Genomic DNA, 24,463 nt, shown 5'->3' with positions numbered 1-24,463 from the left:
GCAACGATTTTGAATTGTTATCATAAGTGGTATTGTGATCTGTGTGAATGCAGGTAATTATGCACGCATATTGAATCTACTCTTCGAATTACTTATTGCAGAAGTAGTCGGTTTTGTATTGGGTGAATTGACTCTCCCCCACCGTTGTCAATTCGGCTTTTACTCTCGCTGCCAAGAATGTTGACAATATCAAAATCTGAAAAATGCGAAAAATATGCTATCTTGGGCATATGCTAAAAATAACACTGCCTGTCAATAATTGATGGATTGTGTCACGTTTTTATTAAGGTAACTAGTTTCATCAATGAACAGACATGGTGCAAAAGGCCTCCATATCTATACACACTATCCATACATAATACATATAAATATTCAGTCCTTTCAGTTTTTCATTGCCGGGTGGATAATTTTTCGTATTCTGTTGATTATTAAAGACACTCCTGAAGGCTGCGATCCTAACATATCAGTAGTACTCTTTCGAAATGCTGTCATAAGTATTGTGACCTGTGTGAATGCCGATAATTTTGCACGCATAGTGTAAAATCTATCAGTCGATCGACAGTCGTCGAGCATGTCCGCATTCAAGTCGAAATATAAACAACTTCTTCTAAATTAATACTAGTCAGCCTTCAGGGTTGCCGGACCACGACCTAACATCGTTCTCGCATTCCGCCTCATGCCACCTCATTTTGTCGCTTGCCTTCCATATCATCCACTTAACTTTTCATTCAGGGTGGAGTGAAAATGTCTTTTTTTAAATCGTTAAAAGGGGGTTCTTCAATCCCGACAAATGACCTGAAACTTCAATAAAAATTGAATTTAGTGGTTGCCCCATTTTCCAGCTGGCAGCCCCCCAATTTCTGCGCAAGAGGGGTTAAATTGCATATCTCGGCAACCGCTGGTCGTAGAGTCGTGATATAGAGCTCAAATGCTGCAGAAACATCATGTTTATATAAGTCCCAAGAAGAAAGGTTTTCTCTATTGTGAACACAAAACTAGTCATAGCAAAAAAAAAAAACAGTAAAATATGGGTAAACGGTGGGAGTAACTACATTCTCAGATGTGTTGGGGCTACGGGGAGCCCATCCTGGTGACCTGAGGTACCAGTCGTTTGCAACCGAACTGAATGCAAAGTTGCGATAAGAAGATCCTTGTCCAACAGGGATTCTCGGCGGGTTGCCGTCAGCGGGCCGGGGAGTGACGCTGACGGCGCCCGATTGGTTGATCTAGCTAGACTGCTAGAATATGGCTGTGGGTCACTCAGAGAGGCAGAGACAGTTTTAATTGAGAAAAAATTACGTTGAAAAAATAAAATACAGGGTGCAGCGATACGATCCTTAGTTATCATCTAGTCAGCTGCATCGATGGAGTACAAAATCGTCTTTTAATAGAGCCAACATCAGGGTGTCCATTTTTTATCAGAGATAACCAGATTTCTTCAACTTACAATGCGTGTTGGAGGCCGGCATATCGCGGCGTCGCTTCAAGACAGGCTACATATTTTTGAATTACAGTGATGGTTATGTCAAATAGATATTGCGTGATGATCATCCTACGAAAGCGCAGAAAATTATTTCCAAGTTCAACAAACTGATAACGATATTCATGTAACTTCTACATTCTCAGAGTGTATACGATTTTAAAACTCCCTTGGTAGTTTACGGGGTGGAAGTTACGATAAGCGAAGTCCAAGTTCTAGTGCGCCAGTGGTCGAATATCATTCGTTTTTATGATATTTATATTGTAATAATTATCATTAATATGAGTTTCCTTCATATGCGCTTTGCGCAACATTTTTGTCTTCAAATAGATGTCGATCGCGATGGGTGAGTCATGAATTTCAATTTGAGATATGAACATAGACAGTGAGCGATTTTCTGCGGCAAGCAATCAATTGCACAAATCGAATGTAGGATCATTGTCATGGTTTTGGTAAAACTGTCAAATTATGGAAAAAGTATGGAAGTGCGGAAAAATAATTCCATACCATACTTGGGAAATTTATATACCATACCATACTACCATACTTGCACATTTCCATATTCCATACCATACCATACCCTGGCTATATAGCCTAATTAAAACCATAGTGCGAAAACGTGAACAAATAGAACTTGGAATTGGAACATGCCTCGTTCGAATCTGGTTTCTCAAAAGATTTGTACTCTGTCGTTGCCCCACTCACAGACCGCGATTCCTCCATCTGACAAAACACAAACTCCCTGCGGGCTCTTCATCTGTCCCAGCTTAGAACCCTCGCTACCAAAACAAGACACGGACTTTCCACAACTCGTGAAAACCTGAACCCGGTTGCCTTTGTCACACACGATAATGTTTCCATGATCATCTGTGGTGACACCTCGCGGATTCTTGAACGGAGACCCGTTCTTTCCGACCTGGACAAGATGGCGGCCGTACGAGTCGCAAACCACAACTCTGTGATTTAAGATGGGATTGCCTGGGTCACTGACGACGACCTGCGAAAAGTGTAAAAGGTCGCGAGAGTTCAAATGGAACTGTCAACTCACGTACTCTGCCGTTTGAAGTCACGGAAAGAAAAGTCGGTTTTTGGAAACGCTTTTCGACCGAACCCAATTTCCAAACGAACTTTCCCTCATCCGAGAAGACTTGAACTCGGTGATTGTTGAAGTCACAAACGTAAATCAAACCATTGTCGTCCGTTGCAACTCCATAAGGACAGTTCAGTTGTCCATCTCCTGAACCGAAATCGACGTCACTATCACCGACGACTGTGACGTCACGCATACGTCACCTGATCCTGTGCGACCGAACTTCCGAACGAACCTTCCTTGTTCGTCGAATATTTGGATTCGGTTATTCCCCGTGTCCGAGGCGACAATCCGTCCCCGTGACGTCACACACACGTCTATCGGGCGATCGAATTGACCTCCTGCCAGTCCGTAGCTCCCGAAGATTCCCTTCACTTGCCCGTTCACGTCGAAGATCTTGAAGCACGAATGTTGAGCCATACAAGAGTTGTTGAAACAAAACAACAAACCTGAATCCGACAGTTGTAAGTATCTGCGACCAAGATATCGCCAGAGGCCGTTGAGGAAATGCCATGAGGACCATTCATTTGCCCTATGTCATTGCCTCTCGCCCCGAAATACCTGCGAACAGATTTGATTTAAACGTTTTGATTTCAGGCGTTATGGCGGAACTAAAACGAATCACTTTTTCACTTTTCCTTTTCCTTCCGCAGGCTGTTGGAATCGTTTTGAGAACCCGCCGAACCAGATTCGCGAGCCTGATGTCCGCGAACCCCCTTCACACGAATCACTTTCAATCAGTTCATCAGAGTCCTGATTTTTCAGCAGTTCTCTGGCCGATGAAATGACTTTCGCATCTGCAGGTGATAAATATAAGATATACACTCTCTCGAACTGCCAAAAACAGAAAACTGAGCTATGATGTTGGTGTTGAGAGCGGCGGTCTCAGGAGGTAGCAATTTTTCACAGCACAATAATCTCACCGTAACAATAACACGGACCGCTATTGATGATTTTGCTATTGAACGGTGGTTCTTAACGCAACCTTAACGCCACATTTTACCACCTGTACTATCATAGCATTAACACTTTGCGTGAGTAGTACGCGTTTTAAAAATGGTGGATGGGCAAAATGCAATTTACGTTCAATTTTATTTCCGGAAATAGAGACAATAATTCACTTATAGTTTCATACGTCAGCATTCAGCATGCATGAGCTCCAAGAAAATATGCCCCAATTAATTACAAGAACTCATCAAGCAAACCTGATGTCTGCGGACCGTCTTCAACAGGATCCTGAATTTTCATGACTCCGTCCTTTCTTTCCATCAGTATTTCGGCAGATGAAATGGCTTTCATATCTGCAAATCAAAAATATGACACATACGTTTAACGCAGGCCTATGCCTCAAGATTGATACTATGCTAATTACCAATAATATGTTTTTCGGAGGTTGTTACCAATAATATGTTTTTCGGGGGTTGTTAATACTCAAGTCATGACTCGGCTCGCTAATTTCAAAGAGCGATCATAACAATCAAAGCGCCCGCCAAAACGATGCAATACATATTTGCCAGCTTACCCGGTACCGATGTACCCAGCAACAGAATACGACACCTCCTCACTGTCAATAGAGAACGGAGCAGCATTATCTTTTCAAAACTGGTGAGATCAAAAGCCTCCCCCAATCACATGTCTACCATGAGAAACTCAAATCAATCGGGTCACTTTTGTATTTTCTTGTAATCACATATTCATACCCCTCTTCTGGCAACAAGGGTTCAGTAAGCACTAAGCAAAGTTTGCAACCGCATAGCTTCGATCACAGCTTTGAAGGTATGCAAGACGTACTTTCAGCCTGCCCACGGCCACTCAAAAAAAGTTTAGCATCCCAAAGACATATAGGCTCTGCGTTATATAGTGAATTTCCCGACTTTCAATCACGTTGGGGTCACCATATAATAGGGTTAGGCCTACCATACGTCCTCCTTTGTCCTCCTTTTTAAGGTGTTTGAAAATGTCCTCCGAGGACGCCTAAATGTACTTCATAAGGGGAATTCGTCCTCCTTACAGCTTTTCGAGCTAAGATAGTGGATGGATTCGAGTGAAAACTGTTATGTTCTGGTTCTTGTTTAAACAATACTCAATACGACGAGGTTGCAATAAGGAAACAGTATATTATCAGCAGTATAACTTTACACAGGCGACACGATCCAGAGTGCAGTTAAACGAAAGACCACGAGACAACAGAACACAGGGTATAAATTAGGGATGGTGTGAACCTCTGAAAGGTTCAGGTTCGTGTGAACGCGAACCTTTTTGAAAGGTTCTGTGTGAACACGAACGTGAACCTCATGACGTCACGTTACGTCATATTGCTAATTCAAACCCTATCTTTCAATGAAGTGATAGCCTATATTAATGTACGCGGTACCTAGCGACGACTCGGGCTACATAATGCCACGATGCCGAAATACATATTGGCGTCTTAAAGGGAGTATTATGTCCTTTGATTGCTCAGTTGAACAAAGTAAGTACAACTTTTGAGATTGTCAAGGTGCATGCTCGTTTAGTGTTGATTTATAATGCTGCCAGCGCCATGCATAGAGTGGCCCACAATTGAAATGCAATAAATTTGAACCAAAGAAAGAAGTTATAATAAAGTGAAAATTGTAATATATGAAAAAGGTTCACAGTGCAGAACCTACCAAGGTTCTGTTGTGAACGCGAACCTCTAAATTTCCGAGGTTCACACACAGAACGCGAACGTGAACCTCGCGTTCACACCATCCCTAGTATAAATACAAGCACGACACACGAGGAAATAATGATTGGCTGTAATTACTAATCCTATAGAAAGGAAGAGTTGTACGACACCGAACGTAAATGCACGAACATAACAGTCCTCCCTTGTAAGTTAGAGGGTTGCCCACATTTACGTAGGTCTATAGAAATAGGAAACCCACCGATTTCTAAGAGGGTAACGTCTACCCGTCGTACGGGCAGGACTAGCTGCAAGACATTGTGCCCTGTTTCTAACCAATGGTTGCTCAGCTTGTGACGGTTGAGGCTGAGCAACTTCCTGTGTGGCTGTATTATTGCCAGCTGAAATCAAGCGTGGTTGGAGTTGGTTCTTGTGCCTTCTCCAATACCCATGATCTGTTTTTATAATGTACACAACACGCCCCAGTATTTCTGTCACCACGCCAGCAACCCACTTTGGTCCGCTTCGGTAACTCGGAGCGTAAACCGAGGAACCAATCTCGAAATGAGTGACTGATTGTCTAGGCGTAACGGGTTTCGATTTATCGAAGGGCGAGCACAAACTTAACAAATTGCGCGGCTGTCGACCATGTAAAATCTCGGCAGGCGTTTTCCGGTCTATGCCCGGGTGCGGTGCACATCGGTACGTAGCGAGAAGTGTTTGGAGCGCGAAGTTGAGATCTTTTCCCCCGTCGCAATTTTTTATTAATCCAGCTTTTAAAGTCTGGACGAAACGCTCCGCTTCCCCGTTCGAGGCAGGGTGAAAAGAGGGTGATACGATATGGCTGATTGCCAAATTCGTACAAAACGTATCGAATTCATTCGACGTGAATCGCGGTCCGCCATCCGTGACGGTTGTTACGAGCAAGCCTTCAATAGAGAAGACTTCCCGCAAAGCGTTGACTACGCACAAGGTTGTGGTAGATCCGACATTCATTACTTTGACGAAAGGATATTTCGAATGCGCATCGACGATGACAAGAAACATTTTATTTTTTATTGAACCTGCGAAATCCAAGTGAATTCGTTCAAAGCTTTCAGAAGTTTTTGGCCATTCGCGATACTGACGATCAGGCGCTTTCATTATACCTTACGGCAAGCGTCGCAACTCTTAACGAGATTTTCACTGTCGCGATTAATGGAAGGCCATGCGATGTAACGTCGTGCCACCTGCTTCATTTTCGCGATACCGCAATGTCCTTCGTGCAACAATGATAAGACTCGCGAGCGAAGTGACTGCGGAATTACTACGCGCTGAAAACCATCAATATTGAGCATGACTATGTCTTCGTGCAGAGAAAGCGAATGTTTGCGAGTCGAAAACCAAGAAAAATCATCAATGTGCACCTTTGGATTCCAATTACCATGAGTGACACATAATTTTACTAGTTTCATGGTTTTGTCCTTCAGCGTTGCGTTGCGAATTTCATTGCGAGTTAACGGCAAGCCATTGAATGTCATATTAATAGCGTGAACGATCTCCGCGTTTCACGAATTTCCAGTTCGTCAAACTCAGGGTCTGGACCCTTTGGTAAGCGAGATAAACCGTCGGCGTTTCCGTGCTGATTAGTGGGTTTATGGCGAATATCGTATAGGTAAGCCATGAGCGTTAGTGCCCATCGCTGTAAGCGTTGCGCTGTAATCACGGGAATTTTCTTGTCTGGCGAGAAAATAGCTAAAAGCGGTTTGTGGTCCGTTACGAGCGTGAATTTTCTACCATACAAGAATTGACAAAATTTAGTGACTCCGTAAATGATTGACAGAGCTTCCTTCTCTATTTGAGAGTAGGATTTTTGCGAATCAGAAAGCGTTTTCGACGCGTGCGCGATCGGTCTCTCTTCGCCATCGTGCTCGATTGAGACTTGAGAGTACCGCGCCGATTCCGAATTGAGAAGGATCCGTTGATAAAATGAGCTGCTTGTTTACATCATAATGAGCTAACTGCGTAGCGTTGATTACGTCGTTTCTGAGAATGCGAAAAGCTGCGTCACAGTCCGCATTCCAAATGAATTCCGCGTCTTTTTGCAGAAGACGTTACAAGACAGCGGCTTTATTCGTGAAATTAAAAATAAACGCTCGATAATAATTGACTTTGCCCAGGAATGCCTGTAGCTGGCGAACATCCTGAGATTTAGGCAACCGTTTGATTGCTTCAACGGATTTGTGAGACGGGCGTTTGCCGTCCTTGTCGATTATATGACCAAGGTACTCGATACTACTTTTGAAAAATTCACATTTAGCGAAGTTGACGGTGAAACCGTATTCGGTGAGGCGCTCAAAGAGTATAGCGATAAGTTGCGAAAATGATCGCGTTCATCAATGCCAGTAACGATTATGTCATCGATAAAACTAGCAACATCGGGTAAGCCGGCGATCATGGCATCAATACAGCGTTGAAAATTTGCGGGACTAGATGCGACTCCGAAACACATGCGTCGATAACGGAATAGACCGAATTGCGTGTTGATGACACACAAATTCTTCGCATCATCTAATTCTAGCTGAAAATAAGCATCGACAAGATCAATTTTCGTGAATATACAACCACCCTGTAACTTGTGAAGAATTTCATCCAAGGAGGGCAGGGGATGTTGATCTATTCGAATTTGTTGATTCAATGCTTTGAAGTCACAACAAATGCGTACTCGTCCATTTGATTTAGTGACGGCAACAATTGGTACTGACCAATCATTGTAATTGATTGGTTCGAGGATACCTTGATTGACGAATCTATCCAATTCGGTTTGAACAGCGATTTGCCTTGCGAACGGCAAAGTACGTGGCTTGTTAAAAACGGGCTTGGCATTAGGTTTCAAGTGAATTGTCACCTTTGTCTTGGTGCATCGTCCTAATACATTAGAGAAAACGGAGGGCAATTTGGACTGAAAAGATACCAATTTGTCGTTCGAATCACAAATGTCAATAGTATTACATGATTGCGATTTGACCATCTGCGAGGAAATTGCATCCGAAGCAGACGTTCCCTTAGTGGTCATGGAGAAACCATCGCTCCAATTGAGACCAAAAATGTTTTGCCCACGGTGTTCGTCGAGAACTACCAATTTTAAGCCAACTCGAACTTCAGAACCCACCTGCACGGTTACAGTGCAAATACCTTTCACTTTCAGTGGCTTGTCGCCATACGCTACGAAAGAGCAATGGTATGCTGAGAGTTTCGGAGAGCCCAAAGTTTTGTACCCAGTCAATCCCACCATGGCGGCGGGTGCACCAGTGTCCCACTGTGTCGGCAACGGAATGCCGTTGATGCTGGAGTTGATCCAGAGCTGGTTTGCGATCCAGAGCTGGTTTCCTACGCGTCGATATAGTTGATCGATGTCGAAGGAGAGGAGCGGCACTGAGCAGAAATTGACGGATGTGACCTGTTGCGTGATACTAGGTTTGGACATGCACACAGGTTTGATATGACCTTTACGACCACATTTCTGACATACTGAATGTCGATATTGTCAGTCTTTTCTCTGGTGATCGATGAAACAGCGGCTGCAGGATTTCAGTCTTTCTGGGAAGTTGCCTTGGTAGGATTTGGAAGGTTTTTCCCCTTCTGATAACTTCCCGTCATTTTGTTGACGACGGAAGTGTCTTTACCGCTACTCTCGCCTTGGATAACCCTATCAGTTTCCAGCCTTCTCACGTATGTTGCGGCTACTTTGAGAACGTCGTCAAGGGATGGATTGGTTTGTGTTTGGTTTGTGTTAGACAATGCCGTCTCACATCAGCGTGCGGCGTTTCTTTAATCATGAGATCGCGCATTATAGCTCATCAACGTAGCTCTGATCACAGCCATCTCTTGAGCATCCAATCGGCGTACGATTGTCCCGGTTGCATTTTACAGTTGTAAAATTCGTACCTGGCTGCTGAATTGAGTCCTCGAAGTGTGTAGACAACTTCTCATTCAACGCGTCGAAGGATTGCGCACTGACATCAGCAGCAGCACCAAACAAATTACGTAGGAGCGAGTACGTTTCAGGTCCAACCCATGAGAGCAGACACGCTCTTTTCTTCTCCATGTTGGAAACGCCGTAAATTGCAAGGTGATGGTTGAATCGTTGCAGATATTGGTCCCATTTTTCCTTTGATTTGATGAACGAATCAAACTTGGGAGCGGTAGCTTCAGATGTTGACGCACCAGGACTCAGCCTCTGCGTTAACTGTGCCATCCCTTCTTTGTGTTGGTTTTTTTGCAGTTCCAACCCAGCCATCACTTTCGCCATTGCTTCGTCATGCTGTGCGCGTTGTTCCGCCATCATTCCCTGCTGCTTCTCCAGAAGCTTCAAAATACCCGATTCCATGATATATGTTCGTCGCAGAAATAACTATGAATCCGACTTCTGACACCAATTGTTATGTTCTTGTTCTTGTTTGGACAATAACTCAATACGATGAGGTTGCAATAAGAAATCAGTATATTATCAGCAGTATGACTTTACACAGGCGACACGATCCAGAGTGCAGTTAAACGAAAGACCACGAGACAACAGAACACAGGGTATAAATACAAGCACGACACACGAGGAAATAATGATTGGCTGTCATTACTAATCCTATAGAAAGAAAGAGTTGTACGACACCGAACGTAAATGCACGAACATAACAAAAACGTTCATAAATGACGCTAAATAGGAAATTCATGGTTCGAAGGAAAGTGACGACCTTTTTATTTTAGTCAACCAACGTAAAGTGTGAAAGAAAAAACCACATGTCCTGTCGGGTTGTCATTTCCTGTATAACGTTTCGAGATATTTTATGGACTTTATTCTATATGCGTTAATCATCTTTACCAAGATAATTACCAAGATATATTCGGATATATTCGGTGATTTTCTTTGCTCTTCTCATTTACCCGCGAGACAGAAAATAAGAAATTAATATAAATCACAAGTCGGAGCAACGTATCACAAGGTAGCGAGCTCTAATGTGCCTACTCTCCTTGATAGTTTTGGAGCTTATTTATCAAGACATCAGGCAGAAGCATCAAAACAAACATGTGGATTATGCACCCCTTCGACCAATTCGAGCCTCCGAGACCTTTGTGTCGTACTCTTAAAAGGATTTCTGCCCGCAAGCATTTCTCACTCACGACAAAAAATCTTTATTTTGAATAGTAATGCTGGGTGGTCCTTACAAAGACCTGGTCATCCAAGCACTAGAAGCTCTTGTGCAAAACCGAATACTTATTTGGCTGCAGAGGGTTTAGTGCACTATAGCTGAAATCAAAACGAGGAAAAAGATTTATTGACTTTTTAATGATACACTTGATGGCCTAAACCGCTGGCCTACTTGTTGTACATTTAAAAAGAATATCCGCAGTTTCTTTTTGTGTAACAATTTTCGGTAGGTTTGTGCGGATAAAAAAATTTGCGGATGGCGCTCAAAAAGGCTTAGAAGCACTGAAGTATACAATTCTCTCCAGTTGAAGCCCTCTATTGAACAAAAAAGCAATGCACTCACCTTGGTTCGCGGGAAATGCTTTTCCTTCAAAACCGGTAATGTTGTAGACGACGGTGAGCTGATCTCCGGCCACGACGTTAACTGAACTCTTTGTGAACTTTTGATTGACATTCTCACCTCCGGCCAAAGTTGCGCATCCTAAGATAAACATGATTATTGTAATGCGTGCGACGTTCCATACATTATCGTGAAATAATATCGATTCTTTCGGAATTCTCGAAACCTTGCGGTTTTGTATCGAGCAAAATATGTTGTATTTGGTAAACTGACAACGGTTTATACGGAAAATATTGGTATGAATATCAAGTACAGGCATTAGGCCTACTCACCGCTTGTTCCGGGTGATATTGATGTAGGCATGACATCAGCGACACCAAGATTTTTATCTTGACCCCGTTCTGCCATTGATTCTGTGATGTTAATCAGCTAGCGTTATGAGATAATACTGAAGGTACACAAACTAATTCAATTCTATGATGCAAATGGTCAGGGTTGTAATGACTCGACTCGAGTCAGACTCGAGTCGCGATTTTCTGATGACTCGACTTGACTCGAGTCATTTTCTCAAAATTCGGAAATGACTCGACTCGAGTCAATCTGTGTATTGACTCGACTTGGACTCGAGTCGTTACGCATGACTCGAACCAAGTCATGTGACTCGAGACTCAAACGGCCAATACCTAAATTTCATTGAAATTTCGAAGAATAGTAAAGTAACCGCCCCATTGGAATTTCGTCTATTGGTACTGGTACTTGAAAATGCGATCAGAAACTGTTAAAGTAAGGAAAATTAGTATATTGCAAACGAAAACCATTCGATGTCACCAAAAAAAGTTATGAAAATGGTTTAAGAAGACTTGGAACTAGAAACTAAGAAGTCAACACAATGACTTGGACTCGGACTCGAGTCATAATACCATGACTCGGACCCGAACCTCTGCTCGATGACTTGGAATCGAACTTGACTCGGTGGTGAATTGAAAATGACTCGACTTGACTCGAGTCAAAACTATAGAAGTGAAATTGACTTGTGACTCGGAGCCTTGTGACTTGGTTACAACCCTGCAAATGGTACGGATTATTAGTTCAAAGCTAAACGGTACATCTCAGTGTTTTGGACATATATTGATGCGGACTACAGTTAAAGTTGTTGTGACGTACTTGTGAAACCTTTTCAGCGCGCGGCAAGTACCAGAGTGAACCATAAAGATTCATCACTATAGTTTCTACTACTTTGTAAAAATTTCCAATTTATTCTCTACTAAAACAGGCCAGTGTTCCTGCGCGCTGATCTGAATATTATCAAAGGTCAGCACCTTCGCGGTCGTGTCTCTAGAGCAGGGTTGGCAAACTCAATTTAGGTCTTGGGCTGGATTTAAACCTTTTATTCGTTAACGGGAGAACCAGTTAAATGATGCCAAAATATTAGTTCCAAATCCAGGCATATTTTTCAACTTGAAAGTCTCATTATCAAGCCTATACATAATACGTAATAGGACGGTTACGGTGACATGGGCTATATTCTGGCAGCACCTTTATTCGCAAAAAAATAAACGAAAATGTCAAAATACGATAAGAGACCCGAGAAAAAAACAGTAACGAAGCGCTAAAACATTGGCGCTAGATTGGGAAAATTCCATTTACGTTGAAATGTACTTCCGCAAAATAGAGACAATATACTTCACTTATAGTTTCATACGTCAACATGTACACTGTAAAAAATCTGGTAGATTTACTGGGAAATCTCTGTCAATTTTACAACGAATTACCGGTCGCAGCCAATAACTGTGCGTAGCTTGTAATTTTACATTTAGATATGTAATATTACCTTAGTTTAGCTGTAAGTCAAGTTACCAGAATTTCGTCGCAAAATTACTGACAGTTACTCGTAACTGCAGTTTACCAGGCAATTAGGAAGATTGATTAGCTTCATAATCGTTGGAGCCAATATATACGTGGAAATGAATGTTACTGATATTTCATTCTCGAGGTGATTTGACTTGATTCAATAACCTCGTTCGCGAAACTGGGGTCTGTCGTACGGAAATTGTTGGCCCTAGTACCAATTTTAGTATAGTACATAGTAGGGTACAAGAAACAACTGACAATCGTAGCTAATGTAGTTACACCATAGCCATTATATTATATTATGAGGCTATATGGCTATACGGCCGTTCTCGCTGGTTACGTTCGTTGTTACGGATACGGCTGATAAGTTAGAAAATCAGTTTAGGATGTATAATATTGTTCGGGAAACTAGAAATATCAGCACCGCATGCTCAGTTGACCATTTGCTAATGGCGGACAAGGCGACCTGTAATAGGTTACAATAGGATACCGTTACGCGTTACTGGTTTTCTGAGATTCGTAGTAAACAGCCAACGCACAACTGTGACATCACAAGGAGCGTCTCGTTTAGTAAGTACAGTAAGTAGTGAACAACACTTGGGATAAATATCAATTTATACGAAATTAGATGGAAAAGAAAGGAACTATATGTCATGATAAATGTTTCTGTATGAAAGAGAAATAACCTAAGTCAAACATTATAACGTGGCCAGCAAATATTATTGGTGGCATGTCAGCGGATGAATACGACGTATTTCGAAATCGTTCGAGTGTCGTATCGTTATCTGGCCATTATTGAGATTTGAGCAAAGGGTGCAGCGTTGCCAATTTAGCGATTTTGTCGCTAGAACTAGCGATTTTGCACTCCGTTTAGCGACAAAAAATATCAATCTAGCGACTTTAAAAAAATATTTAGTGATTTTCGAGATATTTTTTTCAAAAATAACAGATATCAATCAGTTTTCAGCGGCAACATTATGCACATTTACCATATCTTATGCGCGCTACAGTGTCAGCACGCATCGCCGATCTGCATTCAGGTGGCGTGCATGGATAGGAGCGTCAATACTGACTTTCCTGGTCAGCGGTCAGTTTAGCGAAGTTGACCATAACCTTTCCAGGCATAGAAATCTAAAGTGTCACGTTCGCCAAACTCGTCAAGATCCTGGCCAATTCACCCTCAACATAATACGAGTAATCACAATCATGCTCGTCCAATGTAGTGTGCTGTACAATGTCCGATATTTGAACTCTTTACATCCACGCCAGACGACCATAGGGTCCACCCCTCGCCCAATAGATTGACATCGCGAGTGTCTAAGGGGCAGCCAAAACTATTTTGCATCCAACTTTTGACACCTACACACGAGACGTAACAGCTTACTATAAATCTCCGTACCAAACTCTATCGCGATCCAAGATAAATTAAAAAAAAAAGATTACGTCGCGGACTTTGACATTAACACAAGACGTAACAACAGAATGAAATTATCTCTTCCCCCCAACCCCCCACACAAAATAATGAAATCACGAGTTTCTATGCGCGCTGCTGGATAACAGAAAAACATTCTTTAATGAACATATTTTATCGTCGCTGATCTGATGTACGGATACTAGGGAAACAGGATGGCCAGTGGCCATAAGTAGTGATATGTACTTATCGCGGGTTGGCCCTCTTATTTCTAAAGTGCACGTCGCTACTTATAGTGGCCGGCAAACTCTGTGCATGTCATGCCGTGTGCAAGTGCTCCGCCATAGTTTAGGGAAGGCAAGTGCCATACCGCAATCATCAGTATAGCGCGCATTACGTATTCACAGACGCATCGAGCAATTAAGGCACTTGTATATCTAGTAGGGATGGTGTGAACCTCTGAAAGGTTCAGGTTCGTGTGAACGCGAACCTTTTTGAAAGGTTCTGTGTGAACGCGAACGTGAACCTCATGACGTCACGTGACGTCATATTGCTAATTTCAACCCTACAATAAAGTAAAATGATAGCCTATGTTAATTTACACGATGCCTAGCGAGTAGCGACTACTCGGGCCACATATTCCCACTATGCTGAAGTACATATTGACCTTCTAAACGTCGCCGAATGTATCAACTGGGGCAATCAATATCTTCCGTGGCTTTGCCAACGATTTCGAACAAGGATTTGCAAGGGAATGTAAGCTCACGCCTTAACGGTCTGGCCCAGACCGGACAATGTATTCAGCGTCTGAGTATTCGGACGTTGATATTGAGCAGAGTGTAAGATGGGTTTCTTTCTATACTTGCTACCGATATTACCCCATCTACTAGTTATATAGACATCGGTAGCCGATACCCCAATCGCACGGATATTGTTTTTATGATACAATAAACATATTAAGTCAAGATTCACCCCGTACACCTGCTACATATTTTACATCAGACAACGAAATCAATTACATTGATTGGGTAAATAAGCATCATTCGTGACTATATGTCCTGTATCCTTATATATCCCTAAATATTCACAATCGGAAAGCTGGATATGCCGAGCAAACTTTTGTAGCAATACAACTAAGATTTTTGAGATTGTCAAGGTGCATGCTCGCTTATTGCATTGAGTGGCCCGCAGTTGAAATGCAATAAATTTCAACCAAAGATGTTATAATGAAGTGTAAATTGTAATATATGAAAAAGGTTCACAGTGCAGAACCTATCAAGGTTCGTTTGTGAACGTGAACCTTTCAATTTCCGAGGTTCACACACAGAACGCGAACGTGAACCTCACGTTCACACCATCCCTAATATCTAGCATGCTTTTCTCCGCAAATTCTATTTCAGCGGCAGTAATTGGTGTCCTGCCAATATATAGTGAGTGGTTATAACTGCAAATCTGGTCACGGAGAGCAACCATGGCGCAGAGCGATCTGGTTTGTTGAAATGCACCGCACATTTTGCCCGGTTTTGAGATGACTTCTGCGTATTATGAACTAGAAATATGATAAGGGGAATTTGGCACAGCTGATTACAATATAGATAACAAGAAAAATGGATATTCTGGTTTAATCTAGCAACTTTAGGTATTATTACAGATTTAGCGACTTTTTTAGCGATTTTGTTTCAAGATTTAGCGACATCTAGCGATTTTCAACACCAATTTTAGCGATTTTTGTCCATCCGGAGTTGGCAACACTGAAAGGGTGGAGCGAAGTTTGTTGTGCTTGAAGAAAGCGGACACGATCGTGGAAGATTCCTAGGAACGCTGAATGGGATACGCATCGTTAAAGGTACAGTACGACATAGTATTATTTTGTTACCGTGAATATCTGCGACTGTGCAATGTGCACACCACTTTGATTTCATGATTGAAATATTTCATTCTCCGCATTCTCTGTTCTATTTTGGGATACTAGTCGACTTATATAGTGACCTGTGACACCACATACTCCGCCGCGGAGGAGTTGAAACTGTTGGCTTGTTTATGTCATTTTCGGGCCATAGCATAGAGATGTTTTCATCCACTGCCGGATTTGTTTGGCACACATGCCACCTCATATCCAGAGTGGAATTGGTGAGGAACCTTTTGCTTCAATACATTAGATAAACTAAGTCATGAATCTCTGCTATATCATGTACAAGGCGGAGCCTTCATCAGACAATGTACCAGTACCGGTACTTCAAAACATGTTACCTTATATTTTTGTTAGCCTATTTGTCTTAGTAGTCTTTATAATGTCATGTCTAGGTTAGGAACTTTGCTTTATATAGCGACTTACTCATGAATTCTTTTTAGTGGAACTGCAAGATACTAGTTACACAGAAGGTGTGAGGACGAGAAAAAGAAATAATTGGAAGTTTCGCCGGTGGTGGAATTAATTCATCTTTTCTTGCGACCACTCGTGTTACTGCATGTCTCCTGAAGAAGAATTAGACCTCCAGCAGCAATACTTTTCCATCGATTACCCCTTCATCGTGATATCATGAATGAATATACAGTTTGTTCCACTGTCGTTTTGGAAGTGTGAAGAAAATTTTGCGATATTTTAGCATCGGGTTGCTTTGCGATAGGTATGGATGTACGTACGTTAATTTACAAGTTGGTATGTATCCTGATTTGCAGGGACAGCATGTAGGTAGGTAGGTAGGCGGTCTCGCTCTCAAATGTACAGGAGAACATGTAGATTGGATATACCCGGAGGGGACTGTAACATTACAGTCTCGCGTGTAAAGTGAGATTACCGGACGAGTGTAAGTTGAATTTGCATTGACTAACGGTAATGTTAGATTACCACGAAATGTCTGGCTACCGTGCTTCCAAACATTTCGCGGTAAATCGAGGTTTTTATTTTTTACAGTGTATGCAGTGTTGGGATGACTCGAGTCATGACTTGACTCGAGTCACCTTTTTCGTATGACTTGAGTTGACTCGAGTCACTTTGCAAAAATGACTTGACTCGGCGTATCAAAAATGTGGATTGACTCGTGACTCAGAGCAAAATTTACGAGACAATTTCAAGTCATCAAGTAATCGGTGTCGATAAAAATCGCTATATCTTTCATATGTTCGGATTATTCTCGATATGATGGTGTGACCTGTGAGAGCGACCAATTTCATTCATTCAATGATTTTGCCTTTTACTGAACCTCAATTGTTCTATCACAAATAAATTGACCACAAACGAAGTGATTGGAGCTTCAGCGTACGTTGCCGTATTGGTCGTAGTAGTAGGAAAGCAATATGATAGCAAAGTATCCATGAGCTTTTCACAGAAATGGTCCGTAACGAAGTACTTCTACTGAAGTACTCAAGTAGATCTAATTGTCCGCTACTTCTACTTCGTAATATTTTGTCATCTACTTACTTACTTTTCGCTATTTTCAGTTTGTCAAGTAGAAGTAGTTTAATCCTCTAATCAGAAAGATAACATGAGGAATTTCGGGGCTGAGTATCAATATTTAATTTTCATAAAAGTTGCTTAGCGCACTGTAGACTAATATGATTTCACGAACGTATCGGTGATTATAATTTTGGTAGCGGGTTATCTGGTTCCGTTCACACCGCATTGTCGCCCATATGAAGTATTTCATCACAATAAATATGACCCTTCATGGCGTTTGACACTACCATTTCGCAATCTAGCATTTACCTATTTTATCGTAACCTAGCAGCCCATAGGATGTCCTAATCTGGCTAAGGTGACTCTGACTTTTTTAGCTTTACACCTGTTTTAAGAGACAACTGCTGAAACTTTCTGGACAAAAAACATGAAATATATTTCCGCTTTTTAGAAGTATAGTATTTATATTTCTCTTTTAATTCCCAGTATCACACTTTGAATTCTAATTAGTTTCAGTTTTTTTGGTCTTGAGAACATACATGTTGAAGTATAAAAGCAAATGTAACAATGCCTCTATTTTCCGAAAATAAAGCTAAACTATATGGAATTTTTACGATCGGCCGTATTAAAAAAAGAACTCAAGGTTGCTGATACCGTGCATGAAAAGAAATAACAATACAATATTAAAAAAAACGGAGCATGTTTCCTGCATTTTATCCAGAAAGCTTCAGTGGTGGTCTGCTAAAACGAGGCCTTATATTTAGATCAGGACACGCCATGTGCTGCTACATGACGTTACAAGAGTTAGATGCTTGATTACAATACGATGATTCCATATGTTCTGCTGAGCCATATTTACTGTGATGAAACATGTCACACAGTGCCATCTGTGTAAGTTCGTAGCCTATTGTACCTGACTGAAGCATCGATGAAGCAACACGACGCTTTGTAGCAGGTTATAAGCTAGTGTCTGGCTACAATCTACTGCATTGCTCTGCATGCGTTCTGCTGCTTCACAGCTTTATGAATAATATTAGTTCTATGAAATTGCGCAACATTGTTCATTTTCAGAAAATTTTAACTACTTTCAAAATCCGTTCAAAGACTATGTAATGGTTCCAAAGAATGCAAATCGGAGAAAAACATGATGCCTCGACTTTTCCAGATAAGGGAGGATCTGAGATCTAGTAATTCGTCACTAACCCCTCTGACCGATAGTGGTGTGCGTGCATGATATGCAGCATAAAGAATTATTCACCAACTGAATCACGGTATCCCACCTAATGCTACGAGGTCGGTTATAACGACATATTTTTACTGCAATAAAAAACAGGCGTCATTGTAGCATTAGCTAATCTCGGCATCATACTATTAACAATTCAGGATATAGCGTGAATGCTTCCCCGATGCTTGCCATTCTGAGCAAAATCTATTTAAGTATGCGAAAACGAAATCCGAACAAACCTGATGTGCGCGGGTCGCCATTCGTGCTTCTTGGGACCCCTTCCGGGGCCCTGTCACCCTCCAATGTGAGCTGCGGTTGCGCGGAAACGACACCGTAATTGCGTATTGCGGACAGCACGACATTTTCGTCTCCATTCGTGAACTGAGAAGGTTTTTTTGCAGCGTCACGGATGGTTTTTGTTTTCGTGGATTCACTCACTTTTATGGTTTGCCGAATCTTGTGCTTGTGGTTGCATTCTATGGCCACCAACGCGTCTACTTCCTCGATCAGAGATTTCTTTCGCGACTGCAGTTCCGAGATGAAGCGTTCTATCGACTGTAGAAGATAAATCGATCAAATTGAAATACGGTAAGATATCCGTAAAATGGCGGGCGACCGGACCTGCGATATTTTGCGTTTCACATTCCAGCCATTTTCTTCTAAATTCTCCATTCTATCTCGTGAATCAGAATCCGATTCTACCAGTCTGCAAAGGAGTCGCGTGGCCTAAAATTTGCGCTGACAAAGACAGGGTCAGACGGGTTGTTGTGGGTCCTACCTGAATGAGAATGCTTCCAAATGGATTAAGTAACCTATCCCAGCAATAAACCCGTCCTGAACGTATTGTTGCATATATATTTGCGCTTAAGATTTCGCTGAGCTTATCTTTCTGCTTCGATGTGTTAGCTTTATCAAAATACGTTTCCGTAATCAGCTTGTTATTTACAAACGGAGATATGAATAATTACAACCCGTAAAATAGTTAAAATTCCTTGAACGACAGGGAATCGAGGTCATGTCTCCCTCGCCGTCAGCGGAAAATATTTCCTCTCTGTCTGCATTACATGTTGGCTGTCGCTACCCCATGGTACCGTCAGCTTGCACAGTCAATCGCGCTTTGCTTCACTGCGCTGCGAATGTCACCAGAGCGGATCGCAGCCTCGGGGATCCATCGTCGGAAAATGATCAAGTATTGCAGCCTCGAATTCGTTAATGCACGCGCGCACACTTACGCGCTTCAATACCGTGTATGCTATAGATGCCGGATCAGCGCGTGTCTATGGTAATCATACTCAACTTCGCTAACTGAATTTCTAACTTAATCATCGAGTGCCCACTTTGAAACTTGGCACAGTTGTTTTACTGCGCCTAGGCTAAGGTGGGTGTCTGATCTCGCTACTCCAAGTTGTTTCGACACCTTCCTATCTTTTTATTGTATCACAGTCTTGTGATGTTTTGAAATGATGGGAATATCAATAAAACTGATTGATTGGTATTATTAAGAGAGAGAGAGAGAGAGAGAGAGAGAGAGAGAGAGAGAGAGAGAGAGAGAGAGAGAGAGAGAGAGAGAGAGAGAGAGAGAGAGAGAGAGAGAGAGAGAGAGAGAGAGAGAGAGAGAGTCTTTATTTTCATCCAACCAAAATACATAACACACGGCAGTGATGGTGGTACAGAAAATATGCGTGCACAGTATTCGGTATTACATAGGAATGATCGATAAGACCGTGAAGGTCATCTAGTCTGATCCAGTGTTGGGATGACTCGAGTCATGACTTGACTTGACTCGAGTCACTTTGATAAAATGACTTGACTTGGCTTGACTCGGCGCATCAGAAATGTGGATTGACTCGTGACTCGGAGCAAAATTCACGAGTCAATTTCAAGTCATCAAGTAATCGGTTTCGATAAAAATCATTGTATCTTGCACATGTTCGGATTGTTGGCAAAACGCTGATGTAACCCGTGAGAGCGAGAGCTTTCTACTGAGCCTCCATTGTTCTCTCACTAATAAATTGACCGCAAACGAAGTGATCGAAGCTTGCAGCTTACGTTGTCGTAAACTATAGTAAAATAATTTAATGGCAACATGTCCATTCATGTTTTCTGTTCTCTGTTCTTACCTCAACCAAACCTCTTGTGTTATTGAAATTGAATTCGAATAGTTTATATAGTCCTGAACCATTGGCGCAAGCAGGAATTGTATGATGTCATTTTGTAAATGGGTAGGCCCTAATGTATTGCATCTTATCAATTCGTTTCTCAATTCTCTATTTTGACTGGTAACAATAAAATGAGGCTATGCAATTAGTTACGTAGTTTAGCAGTTCTACGTATATGTGACCGATACAGCGACTTCTTGCAATGACGTAATCATGTCTCATACTTCGACAAGACAACTTGACTTGAATTGTAACTTGACTCGTGACTTGACTTGACTTGACTCGTCTTGACTCGAGTCACCTCCAACAATCGAGTGACTTGACTTGACTCGAGTCACCTTCGAAAATCGATTGACTTGACTTGACTGGAGTCAAAATGTGCAATGACTCGAAATGACTCGTGACTCGAAGGTAGTGACTTGATCCCAACACTGGTCTGATCACACCAGCAGCAAACAGGTACACTTGACTCTAAACCAGTGGTTCCCAACCGTTTTGTCTTCATTCCCCACTTCAGATTTATTCCGAGCCTTCACTCCCCACCAGAGGACCGTAACAGCGCTTTGTCAGCCCCGCCAAAAAAACGTTGGCCTTGGGCCTCTAGTACCTCCTCAGCCACACTGAGCCTGTACGCTTTTTCCCTGCAACTTATCAGCTACATTCGGTCTACTCTTTAATGCGTCGCCGTATTTCTACTAAACGCGCGACGCGCGTAAAAATTACATATTTCGTGTTTGAATCGGCCAATATGATCGGGAATTGCATATATTTTGCTATCAATTTTTATACCCTCTCTGCTCACGTAATCAGATTTACCGGTAGAGCTGAGTGAGGTGTCTCGGAAAAGGTAGGACCGGGGCCTATCGTAGGCCCCGGTAGGACCCCTAAATAAGAATTGAACATCTTCGGGCGGGCCCGTTGGTATATTGACTTTGTTACATTATGCTATTCCGTGACCTCCTATATCTGCTATGTTTAAAGACATGGAAATCGCCAAAACTAAAAGGCACACACGATTTCAAATTGGTATTGCTTTGCTGGCAAACAATTTTTCCCTGCGGGATTGCATTTGTCCTGTGGGGTTCAGATTGCTAGGACAGGAACATTCGGCGCCAGCCATCATACAGCCAATTAAACATATATGTATATTATATATATATCGAAGTTTTGGGTCACCACAAGGGCCTTTCTTCTCGGCCAAGGTCTTATCGCTGGCTGCTGATCGTTCTGGCACACTTCTCGGAGTTGCATGATACATGCCCTATAACTTCATATGCCATGGTGCGTCGTAGCGCAGTAATGGCCGACGCCGAAGTCTCCATTTCTATAAATTATACGTATTATCGTGGGGGAAGGGTACCCAATAATCAGATATTCGGCAATATTAAATCATGCAGGCAGCGCGAAAGTTTTTTGAAAAAGTGGCATAAATTTAAAAAAATACTTTGTTTGTGACGCCATGATTGGCCATCCAGAGTTAAAAATGAGGTTTTGTGAACAACACGCAATATTGTTTTCGATACATACATCCCAGAGCAGTTAACTGGTAACAGCAATTGCGTATGTGTCTCCGTGAATATGTAGACTGTCCTGCATATAATTTTTTTTAAATGCGTCTATTCCCCACCAGAAATCATTGAATTCCCCACCAGTGGGGAATTCCCCACCGTTTGGGAACCACTGCTCTAAACAGTCTGGCTGTAAAAAAAGGTTACAGTAGTTAAAAAAATAAAATAGAAGAAAAATTAAACGATGGTAGCAAATGATCAATGAAGCAATGTCCGGGCGAGGTAGGGCAACAGTGTTGTTGGTGTAACGACAAGAGGTGATCAAGTAGGGCTTTTTTGAATCTATTATAAGGCAATTCACGGATGTGTGGTGGTAATGCATTCCAGATGATAGGTCCCGAGTAGTCGATAGATCTCTTAGTTATGTTGCTATTGGGTGGGGTTAAGTAGATATTTCCTTTAGACGAGGATCTCGTGTAGTGGGAGTGGACATTTTTGGAAGGCATGAAAAAGTCATCAAATACAGGAGGCAAACTATTGGAAAAATATTTGTGAATGACTTTTGATAGTTCGAAGGGATATAGTTTGTCAACTTGCAAAATTCGGTGCTTACGGTAGTAAGGCGATAGTTTGGTATGTAAAGTTACCGATGAGATCAGCCGTATCGCACGGTTTTGCAGGGTTCGAATTCTGCACAAAAATGTTGTGCATGCACTTCCCCATACTACGATTCCATATTGCAGGTGAGAGTGAAAAGAGAGAAATAGATGGTTCGTAGTATTGATCTGGAAACCAAAGATTGCAGACGGGTCATTATTCCCACACACAGCTCTAGTTTTGATATTGTGCATTCAATATGCTGCTTCCAAGACATTTTGGCATCAATTAAAATACACCATAACCGCTCGGCTACCGCAAAACAGATTTGACGCAAAATTCGATCTTGAACGGCTTTGGTTTGAAAGTGTTCCATCATGAAATGGGTGACGGAATTTGGTACGGCACACGTTAATGATGTCAGCTAACACTATACCAGGTTTCAAGGTGGACACTCAATGATTAGCATGGTAAATCCGTCATTAAACTTGAATATGTATAGTTACGCGATAGACCAGGGGTGGGCAAACTACGGCCCGCAACACCGTTCTGTGCGGCTCGCGAGAGTCTAAAGAAACTTGATGAAAAAATTGATAAAATGCTTGCTGAAAATCGAATTAATGCAGGGACTTGATTAAGCTTTTTAGTATCTTTCACCATGATAATTTTAAGGAAGTGGTTCTCAAACTGATGGGCGCGCCCCCATTGAGGGCGTGAAAGCATCTGAAAACGGGCGCGAAGCTGCGATCAATTGAAAAAATTTTCGCACTCCGCGCGATTTACATCGAATTCACAATTATTGCTCTGTATTTAGTCTGAATTTCATATTTAAAAATCTTTCATCCACAGTCGTATAGCCTTCCATGCCATTAAACTACACGTTAGGTTTGCTAGCATCCTGATTGTGTTTTGCGATATGACGATAAGGGCGACACGAAATCTTTCACAATCATAAGGGGGCGTAACTCGCAAAGTCTGAGAACCACTGTTCTAAGGTAAATACTTCCTACATTATTTTTTATGTTCAATGTCTGGCGCGACAGCCCGATATTAAAGCAGGCGCAGTTTGAAAGGTTTCAACTGCTAAAAATCACAGAAATCCTAAACGAGATTTACATATAATTCGGATCACGAGTGTGATTTCAGATTGGCCACTCCAGTTTCTCCAGTTTTAATTATTTCAGTGATGTGCTTATAAAAAATGATTCGCGCGTGTCTTAGGTAGATTCGTTCTCTGTATGCGTAGAATTAGGGTATAGGGTATACACATTAGAAGCTTGTTTGAAGCTTACATGGTTATGATGCTGTCAACATTGTGTGTCCTGGAACTGCAGCAAAAGTGGAATTAGCAAATCTATGAACAGATCGCTGCTGTCAGATTTAAATTTCAATCCTGGTCTAAGAATCGGGACCGCCGACTTTCATCTCTATAGTTTTGACAAATTGGCTATTGAGGTCGACCAGCCTATCAAATCTCGCCACTGTTTCTGGCGCATGTACGATATTATCCAAGCAATAATGCTTGGTTTGTTTTAAATAAGCATCTCTATGTCCTCACTATATAATCAAATACCAA

At 41.9% G+C, this 24,463-nt stretch overlaps 1 protein-coding gene and 1 long non-coding RNA gene across 3 annotated transcripts in view; one reads left to right on the top strand and one right to left on the bottom strand.

The window, feature by feature from the left end:
- The window catches only part of LOC145444180 (uncharacterized), a 134,800-nt gene that overhangs the window by 87,644 nt on the left and 22,693 nt on the right, over positions 1 to 24,463 (bottom strand). The window contains exons 2-5 of one of the 2 annotated variants that reach the window (XM_080322102.1): positions 19,062 to 19,178; positions 18,863 to 19,004; positions 11,072 to 11,152; positions 10,743 to 10,880 (exon numbers count right to left, since the gene is read on the bottom strand). The exons of the other annotated variant lie outside the window; for it this stretch is intronic. Coding sequence (XP_080178228.1) covers positions 10,743 to 10,880; positions 11,072 to 11,152; positions 18,863 to 19,004; positions 19,062 to 19,178 — 478 coding nt within the window. The remainder of the gene's footprint in view (positions 1 to 10,742; positions 10,881 to 11,071; positions 11,153 to 18,862; positions 19,005 to 19,061; positions 19,179 to 24,463) is intronic. 2 annotated transcript variants of the gene reach the window in all.
- LOC145443966 (uncharacterized) lies at positions 15,756 to 16,922 on the top strand. The gene is made up of 3 exons (XR_013916576.1): positions 15,756 to 15,847; positions 16,354 to 16,628; positions 16,681 to 16,922. It is a non-coding gene; the product is annotated as an uncharacterized LOC145443966 (long non-coding RNA).

Source organism: Botryllus schlosseri, chromosome 8 (genome assembly GCF_051294905.1).
Source record: "Botryllus schlosseri isolate E-star chromosome 8, Bs_hap1, whole genome shotgun sequence".
Classification (NCBI taxonomy): domain Eukaryota; kingdom Metazoa; phylum Chordata; class Ascidiacea; order Stolidobranchia; family Styelidae; genus Botryllus; species Botryllus schlosseri.
Note: the sequence above shows the minus strand (reverse complement) of the source record. Positions and strands in the feature narration are given on the sequence as shown.